Source organism: Enhydra lutris, unplaced genomic scaffold, assembly GCF_002288905.1.
Source record: "Enhydra lutris kenyoni isolate GAN:26980312 unplaced genomic scaffold, ASM228890v2 scaffoldscaffold12, whole genome shotgun sequence".
In the NCBI taxonomy this organism is placed as follows: Eukaryota; Metazoa; Chordata; class Mammalia; order Carnivora; family Mustelidae; genus Enhydra; species Enhydra lutris.
In genome coordinates, this window is record NW_019154096.1 from 79,939,957 (window position 1) to 79,949,361 (window position 9,405).

Below are 9,405 nucleotides of genomic sequence, written 5' to 3' on the forward strand. Positions count from 1 at the left end.
ACGTCATCCCTCCATCCATCCATCCATCCATCCATCCATCCTTCATCCTTTGTCCATCCATCCTTCATCTTCCATTCTCCCTCATCTATCCATCCACCCTCCGTCCATCTCCCATCTGTCCCTCCATGCACTCGTCCTCCATCCATCCATCCCTCATCCTCTACGCACACTCCATTGTCCATCTCTCCTCTCTCCTTTGTCCTTCCATCCTCCGTCCATCCTCCCATTCCTCACCCTCCATCCACACTCTATCCTCCATCCCCCCCCCCCTCCCACCCGTCTTCCATCTGCCCTTTGTCCATCATCTTGTACTTGTTGAGGCCCTGCCCAATGAGCAGCTCAACTGTGCTAGAAGCAGCCCCACTGCACCACCCAGAACTTCTTTTTCTCCAAGGTGTACTAATAAGCAGAGGCTACAGCAGAGTCCCTGTTGACAGGGACACTTCTCTCCTTGCCCACACTTTCCAGAGGGTGGGGGAAGGCTCCGCTGATGGTATCCACCCCTCCCCCAGACCCCCGCTCCATCTGGGCTGTAGGCTGTAGAGGCATCAGCCAATAGCCAGGATGGGGTCCCGCCCTGAGTTTTCAGGCCCCGTCGCAGGGACCATACTGGTTAACCTTCTGATTCACAGCTGGAGAAGCTGAGGCCCAAGAGGACACCTGCCCAGGGTCCTACAGCAGATGTAGGAAGAGCCTCGCTCTGTCCAGTTCAGTTCAGGGCCCCTCCCCAGCCTTGTAGCTCCCTACTCAAGAGCTCCAATGGGCTCTGATGGAGCCATCAAGGGGCCTCAGAGCATGGAGACAGAGGCTTTCGGGGACTGGAGGACACGCCTTCAGGTTTTACGCTCAGGGGACCCTGGGGAAAGCTTGGCACTTCCTACTGATGGGTCTGGAGGGTGTCCCTATCCCTTCAGTGGTCACAGGGGGCATATGAGTGTGCTTCGCAAGCACCCCATGCCCAGGGACTGTGCCCCGTGGAGCCTGAGCCCGGAAGTTCATTCCTGGAGCTTGCCCCGCCTGGCTCATGAGGAAGGCAACAAAGATAGCCCGGCCCCTGCTGCCTTCACAGCCAGTTCTGAGGCTGCCGTGCACAGCCTGCCCCAGAGCAGCCCGCGGCCTCCAAACTGGCTGCGGGGGTGCCAGAACCCCAGACCTCGTGTGCTCGGGAGGCAGGGCCCTTGGAGTTGAGCAGAGGCTGGCGGGGCAGAGCGGACCCCCATCCTCCCTGGCAGAGCACCCCTCCCCGCAGCTGTACCTGGGCTGCAGAGGGATGGGTCCCCGGGGGAAGGCAGAGCAGACGGCATCTGCCTAGGCCGGGGCCTCGGGACATCATCACCTCCTGGCCAGGCTGCTCACCCAATGGTGAGCCCCCGAGCCAAGTGTAGCCATGTTCTAGTAGGTTCTCCCTGAAGCCACTTGCTCAGCCCTCCCTGGTCCCTGTCTGCGTGGGGGAGGGAGCGCACTGGTCCCTGTCGGGCTCCCCAAGAAGCAGGCGGTGTGAGGAGCGCCTGGCCAGCCCAGCTCCGGGCTGAGTGTGGGTGCACTGTGCCCCAAGGGCAGAGCTTGCCTCTGTGCCTACAGCGTTTGGTCACCGTCCCTGCCTTGGCTGACTGCTACAGGGCTAGGGGACAGTGAGAGACCCCTGCCCTTGGGGGCCAAAGTTCACAGCCCAGACGGAGGGCTTTCTGAGCAGACAGGTTCTGGGCTCTAGGGTGGTGTCCCCAGCTCTGTGATCCAGCAGACTCTGCCTCCTCTGGTCTCTGATTCCCATGCTCCCCCCCCCCCCAAGTTGGGCCCTGCGGCGGGGACAGCCTGGCTGCCACCCCGCTGCTGACGCAGGCGGTGGTCATGGTCTGAGTGAGTGAAGGGCTTGTAGCCTCCAAGGATGCTCATTGGTCCCAAGGCCAGACTCGGCCAGAGACCACCCAGGTGGGCCCCTGGAAGAGGTATGAACACACCATGCAGAGAAGAGACAGAGACCCCAGGGATGGAGCCATCACTGCACACTCCTAAGCGAGTTTTAGCCATTAACACAGCCTGCGTATGTGGAGAGCCGGCTTTCAACCAAGGTGTGGACCAGGGACAGTGGGTGTGTGTATATCGCCACTTCCCTGCACTCCCCTCGCCCTCAGTGGGCCACCTACAGGGTCCTGGTCACCAGTCCTGGGGCGACAGGTGGGGGCAGAACAGAGAGAGCACATCAGAGTCAAGTCAGGGTCAATGGGGTAGAGAGTAAAGGGCATTCAGGACCCCAGGAGGCTATTTCACTCAGAGTGACCTAACCTGTGGCCCCAGCCCCCTGCGCCTCTCCATCAGGTTCACTTCATGCCCCCCCACGCACCCTCCCTGCCTGGCCCCCCCCCCAGTTCCCCCCCCCGCCAGGCACCCCATGCACCCCTCACCAGTACCCCTGTGCACCCCACCAGGCCCCCCCGCCCTCAGTATTTCAGTCTACTGCCTCGGCAAGCCCCACCCCTGACTGTCCCCATGTCTGCTTTGGTGCAGAATCTGACCAATGAGGAGCAAGTGGTCGTCATACAAGCTAGGACCGTCCTGACCTTGGCTGAAAAGGTAACAGCATCTGTGTGGCCGCTCTTGGGACAGGGCCGGGGCAGCTGGGAGAGGGGGCAGTCCCCGGAGGAGGGACTCCTGGGCTGTGCGGGGGAGAATCAATGAATCCTGTTGGCCTCGGGAGGTCCCGCACATGCAGGGGTCAGACCCACCATCCTCTCTGCGGGTAACAGATCAGTCAGACTTCGTCTCAAGGCCCACTCTGCCTCAGTTTCTCCCTCTAAAGGTCAGGCAGTGGAGTGGGTCTATATACCACTGGCTTTCTGTTCACCCCACCAGAACCCTCCCCAGGGGGTGCCTAGCCGACCTGGGCTCCTTACCTGCAGCCAGTCCCTGACCCCCAGCCCCCCGCCAGAGCCTGCCTGGGAGGCCTGCTGTCAGCAACTAGTCCTGGGGCCCCCAGCGGGAAGGGGAGAGGGAGTCCCGGCAAGCAGGGGTGCAGGGCATGGGATTGAGGGAAGACCTCTGCTGGCTGAGCGCTCTGTCCCCTGTCCCCACCGAGCCCCTGCTCACACCCCTTCTCTCCCTGGGGAGTGAGGGACAGACCTCCTGGACAGCACGTGGGGGTGTCTGGACGCTGGGCACCCAGAGCTCGCCATGCCAACCCAGCCCCCACTCCCAGGCTGCCCGTGGCACCTGGGGGACGGTGGGATGGCTTTGGTGCCTGCGTGGCCACCTGCAAGGTCACCATCTCCTGCTCTTCCGGTTTGTGTCCAGTGGCTCCAGCAGATTGAGGAGACGGAGTCGGCCCTGCACCAGAAGATGGTTGACCTAGAGAGTGAGAAGGTCGGTGGGTGTCTTGCCTCGTGTGTGCAGCACGGCGACAGCAGGTGGATGCCCGGGGCTGAGACGCAGGCCCCTTGTGTTTCAGGAGCTGTTCAGCAAGCAGAAGGGCTACCTGGACGAGGAGCTGGACTATAGGAAGCAGAGCTTGGACCAGGCTCACAAGGTGAGGGAGGCGCACCCGCCGCTTTGGTGTGGGGCGGGGGGCTGCAGAGTCCCGGCAGAAGTGGGGGAAGCGCTCCCGCTGGCTGCTGTCTCTCAGGGCCTGGGTCCAGCGTGACCGCCGTGGTGTCAGCCTCTGCGCTCCTCCCTGATTGCCTCCCTGAGGCCCAGGGAAGCCTGAGCGCTCCCGCAGCAAACACTTCGCCCGTCATGTGGAGCTCACAGGGATCTTTAAAACGAGTTGAGAAATAGGATTCATGGACACATAACATGTTTATAAATTAATCGAACATGGTTGACTGTTCGTAAGAAGCGTTCTCTGGGACTTCCTGTGTGTGTGTCCCTGCCACTCCGAGGAACGTACGTGCCTGTCTGCACGCCTGCCTGGCCCGTGGGAAACACTCGCCCCGCTGATAAACTTGTCCCAACTTGGGGTTAGCACAGAGATCTGGGAGTCCTCGTAGACACACCTGCGCCATGGGACGCAGTCCTCACTGACACGGGTTTGACAACGAGAAGTCCCATTAGCGCTTCAGGCTGCCTTTGTTTCAAGAGGGTGAACTGAGACCTGGCACCACATCCTTGCTGCTCTGATTAGTCTGGCCAAGGGGCACCATGGGGGGCTTCCTGGAGGAGGGACGCCCACGCTTCTTCCCAGTGGTCAGTTACACCCCGCGTGCGTGCTGCCTCCCAGCATGTGCTTCCCGGCCTACCTTGTGTCCCTCTGGACAGCCAGTCCTTGAGGTCAGGGCATGTCTGGCACCAGCTCAGGGAAAACTTCCAGGGGCCCTCGTGAGGCGAGGGGCCTGGAATAGACTGTGCAGTGAGAGGGACGCCTGAGGCCAGGGATGTCCCTTGTGGTAAGTAGAGGTATGAGCGCCCACCTTCTGGAGTGTTAGCAGAGTGAGGTCACTGTGTGGAGAGCGCGTGGGTCACCAGCAAGTCCTACCCAGCCGGGAAGCTGATGGTGTGATGTCTCCATTAACCCCATCAGGCCCATGCAGGTGCCGGTGCTGGTGCTGGCGGCTCACTCACCAGCCAGTGGCAGTGGGACACCTGTGGGACACCTGCAGGCATGGCCACAGAGAAAGTGGTGGAGGGCAGTGGCCTCAGAGAGCCAAATGGGCACTGATGGACCTTCCCAGAAATACGGGCCACCATCCCTGTTTCCAGTCCACGGTGCTGGGTGGGAAGGATACTAGGGAGCAGCCAGACACCCGTCCCCACCACTGCTCCCTGTGCTCCAGTCCTGCAACCCAGACTCAGGCATGGAGGAGGCATCTCACCCCTGGGCCCTGGGCATTCCTCAGGGCACAGCTCAGGAATATGTGCATCGGTGCCGGAAAGACAGGCCAGTGTGGGGGGCATCAGAGTGGGCTGTATGTCTCACATGTGCGCACACAGACACACGTGCACACCCACACATGCACGTGCGCACATGTACACACACGCATGCACACCCACACACGCGCACGTGCACCCCAGAGAGTGGGGTGCCCTCACGGGGCTGCAGGGCTGCCGACACCTGCCCGGGCTTCACCTCCTCCCTGCTCCTTGGACACAAGGTTGTGGCAGGGGTTTTGAAGGGGAAGTGCAGGTCCCACACATGGCGGCGACTCTCAGGGAGCTGCTGGCTCCTGCAGGGGCCCTCGGGTGGCGCTCTGCGGGGGGAGGCCGCTGCCCCTCTCTCATTTTCCGCTTTGTGTGAAGCCTTTGTGGTGGCAGCACTAAGCACCCCCACCTGCACGATATTTGCTTGTAAATGCCTGAGCACCTCCCAGCCGCCTGAGCTCTTCGGCTGTCCTGTCCGGAGGCACCGACCTGGAGTGTGAGCTGGTGGTGACAGCTGGGGACAGTTTACTTTGCAGCTGTCCAGACCAATAAAATGTGAGGCTCCAAGGGCTTTTTTTCATTCCCTAAAACGTCCACGAAACCTGAAAGCACTTTTCATAATCGTTTTGCCTGAGGAAAAGACCCTTCACTTCTGAAGAGGTTACATTTTTTGATGGGAGGTTGGGTTTCTGTAGCGTAGGAATTTGGTTTTTTCAAAGATTGTTCAGGAAAATCTCCAGAGGAAAAAGCTTTACAAGTGTTCCGGATCCGACTGGTAAATCCCTAGGAATTTATACCAAGGTGTGCATTTAGTCCTCTGAGCTGCGGCAAACGGGTCCTTCTGCATTGCTTCACGGTGGTTTCTCTTTGAGAGGGCAGGGAGGTGAGCCCCATGCCCCACGCAACTCTCTCCTTGTCCCCGGGGCCCCCCAGTGGCTGTCCGGCCCACACACCCGCGGCCCCTGCTTGGCCTCCCCCATCAGCCTCAGCTTCAGCCCCGGCCTGGGAGCCCCAGGGTCTGGCCCCCACTCAGCCGGTCAGCTTCTCTGCTTCCCTCGGGTGTTCTCGCGGCAGAAGATCTTTGGGACTACGGGTCCTTCCCCAGAGGTCTGCAGTGGGCGCTGTGGTCCCTAGCTGTGGGGAAGCACATGTTTGGGGACCAGCAGCATGAGGCATGACGGGCTCTCTGCGTCTGAGCCCTCAGGGGCAGGGTGAGGCCTGGACTCCAGAGCCCCCTGCAGGGTCTGGACTCCAGCTGTCCCCAGCAGGACCCCATGCACATTGTCCGAGCCCACTTGTCTCCCGACCTGGGGCCAATAAGAACAGTTGCCTTGGGGAAGGGGAGGGCACTGGACAGCTCTGCAGGGCTGGGGTCCTCTCCCAGGCTGCGCAGGGCACACCAGGCCCAGGGGTACAAGTTCTTGGGATTTGGAGAGTGGAGGTGGTAACATGGGCACACAGGGCCCTGCGGCCAGTGAGGGTGAGGCCGTGTCCAAGGCAGTGAGGAGCAGCCGAGAGGAAGGGCCATACTCCCAGAGCCCAGAGGCTGGTCTCAAATGCAGTGTGGCAGGATGCGCTCCCTCTGAGGCCGCAGGGGGGGGTCCTTCATGCCTCCTCTGGCTCCTAGGGGCTCCAGGTGTGCCCAGCCTTTGTCTCTTCACGTGGCTTCTCCCCCATGTCTTTTGTGACTGCGTCCAAGTCCCCTCTCCTTGTAAGGACACGAGCCATTGAATCATTGAATGCCCCCCCCCATCCAGCATGATTCCACGCTAACGTGAAGACAGCAGCAGACACCCTAGTTCTACATATTGAGGCCGCATTCATGAGATCCAGGGGTCAGGACCTGAATGTATCGTCTTGGGGACATGATTGACCCACCATATGTGGCATGGAGGACCACAGACAGACCCCTGTGAGCACTGCCGTTCTTCCTTCTGTGGGGCTCATAAATCCAGGCTTTGAGGAAGGCCGTGAACAGGGGAAGACGCCTTCCCTCTGCTGCCCATTCCTCCGGCCCCCTTGGGGCTGTCCCCCTACTCTGGTTTCGAATATCTGCTTACCAGCTTTCCAGATTAGTGTGAGCTAAGACTCTACCTCCAAAGTTTCGGTGCACGTGTCAAAGCCTGTGTAGAAGTGAACGCTCTCGTGGTAATTACTCCTGGGCTGGGTGTCCACTCCGCAGGTCGTGTAAGCCGGCCGAGGAGGAAACAGCCCCCGCTGTGGGGTGGCGTGGAGGCGCTGGCACCCCCAGGAATCACGGGGCTCCCTTTGGCCAGCAGGCCAGACTGACGTGTCCCCTCCCACCCTAGCACATCCTGGAGTTGGAAGCCATGCTGTACGACGCCCTGCAGCAGGAGGCCGGGGCCAAGGTGGCCGAGATCCTGTCGGAGGAGGAGCATGAGAAGCTCAAGGCGGCCGTGGAGCAGTGGAAGCGGCAGGTGATGAGCGAGCTGCGGGAGCGCGATGCCCAGATCCTGCGGGAGCGAATGGAGCTGCTGCAGCTGGCCCAGCAGGTGCGCGGGGGCGGGGCCGGCGGGGCGGGGCCGGCGGGGGCGGGGCCCGGGAGGGGCTGGGAGCTTCGTGGGCGGAGTCCCACGGCCACGCCCCTGGGCCAGCCCCCGCTCCAGTGGCCATGCCCTCCCACGACAGGCCCATGAGCCGCTCTGCCTGCCCGGTCAGACCAGCCTCTGGCCGGCACGTCCCCTCTCTGGGGACCGCTGGCTGCGAGGTTTCTAAAGTGCCTCCTCCTTCGACGCTAAGGGCATGACTAAAGCGTGGTCTGGGAACCGCCTCGTGGGCGGGAGCTGACCGCGGCCTTCTTTTGGACTTCAGGCTAATCCAGCTGGTCCCCTTCTAACAGCAAGTGAGGGGCCCTGGCGCACTGGACAGCCTCTGCTCCCCCGTGTGCGCCCGTGGGGCCTGGAAAAGCCTTCACAGATGTGTTCCGTGTTCAGAGCACCCCAGATACATGGCCCCACTTGCAAAGTCATATAAGCTAGTGACCCCGGCGATACTGTGAATGTTAGGGTAGCGTCTGACCAGAGCACCAGTCCACTGCCGGAGCACTCGCCGCGAGACTCAGGTGGTCAGTGTGGGGACCGTACCTGGGGGCCCGTCCTTGCCATCAGACAGGCTGCTTCCAGGGTCCAGGCATCCAGGTCCAGTGAGGACGCATGAATTTGCATCTTGTGGGCCTGGTCTACCAACGGGAACACTAGGGGCGTCACCTTCGCAAGGAGGTTCCTCCTGGGATGGCTTCCTGACCTTGTGGTGGCTTCATGCCGCTGGTGACATCTGGGAAGGGTGTGAATCGGTTTCTGGGGTGTCCAGCATATTGTTTCTGATCTGAAGTTGTAGGGGTGGGAGGAGCAGAGCAGCTGACTGCAGAAAGCTATGTCCATCAGGGGAACCGAGGTGAGCCACGCCGCTGCCCTGCTCTGCCACGGCTGCCGGCGGTGTGCAGCCTCGGACAGAGGACGGTGCCGGCTGGCTGCGGCTCTGCAGCTTGTCCACCATGTAAACGGACGAACGCCTTGATTTCCCAAATACTCTGATGAGTGAAGATTTTCCTCCTTTACCATTGCAGAGAATTAAAGAGTTAGAAGAAAGAATAGAAGGTCAGAAGAGGCAAATAAAGGAGCTGGAGGAAAAGGTAACATGCATGTGTGTTCGGGGTCTGTTTTGTGCACGGGGCAGGGTTGTGCCGGTTTGCATGCTCCCAGCCGTGGGGGGATGGTGAGCAGGAAGCCGAGCTGCCTCACAGGGGCTGCGTCTCTCCCAAACTCAGTTTCCCCAGCTGCAGCAGTGGGAACTGGGGCCCGCGACCTAGGGTCCTTGTAGGGCTGGTGGTCGTGCCAACCTGTGGGATTCCTCCACGTTCATCAAGCAGTTGGTCTAAAAGTTCCTGAAATGCCGGCTTCTCTTCTTGAAAGCAGGTCATCTGTCCAACACCAGTCTCTGGTTTCTGGCCCTTAATGCACCTGCTTTGGAGTTTAGGACACTCAGGGGCTGGCGTACAGGGAGTTGGGGGCCTGGGGCAGACCAGCTGGCTCTTTTCCCGGACCCCCAGCCCTGTCAGGCGTGGAGTCGTGGGTGCTCTGTCCGCTCAGCCCAATTCCATGCTCCCCAAATCGAGGTGCCTGGAATGTGCCCAGAGGGAACCCTGCCTCTTTCCATGGTGTTTGCTTAGTTTAGGGGCCGTTCTTTCTCTGTGACTTAGGGTTGTTTTCATATCTCCGTGATCACACTGATGTTTGCTTAGGATCTCACCAAATGACCGGCTCTGCACTAGGCACTGAGCAAAGTGGCCCATGGAGCCACTGCCCTGCCTTGTCTCTCCTGGAAAGAGCAGGAGGCCACTGCTTGCACGGGTGCTCTGTGAGCTGCACGGCCCAAGGAGGAGGCCACAGAGGCCCCGTGACCACAGGGGAGACTGGCCCCTTACAGAGGCCGCCCAGCACACCCCACCCACCCCTGCTACCCAGGGACAACACCTGCCCCTTCCCTGGGCCCTTTACTGTCATCTGCCTGGCAGTTGTCATGGTGACTGTGTAACCT

The 9,405-nt window shown here is 60.8% G+C and overlaps 1 protein-coding gene across 4 annotated transcripts in view; it reads left to right on the plus strand.

The window, feature by feature from the left end:
- Positions 1-9,405, plus strand: part of LOC111145093 (Janus kinase and microtubule interacting protein 3) — a 40,077-nt gene that overhangs the window by 29,836 nt on the left and 836 nt on the right. For all 4 annotated transcript variants that reach the window (XM_022499723.1, XM_022499724.1, XM_022499725.1 and 1 more), the window contains 5 exons: positions 2,506-2,571; positions 3,289-3,357; positions 3,443-3,520; positions 7,158-7,361; positions 8,435-8,500. In XM_022499723.1, the coding sequence (XP_022355431.1) occupies positions 2,506-2,571; positions 3,289-3,357; positions 3,443-3,520; positions 7,158-7,361; positions 8,435-8,500 (483 nt within the window). The remainder of the gene's footprint in view (positions 1-2,505; positions 2,572-3,288; positions 3,358-3,442; positions 3,521-7,157; positions 7,362-8,434; positions 8,501-9,405) is intronic.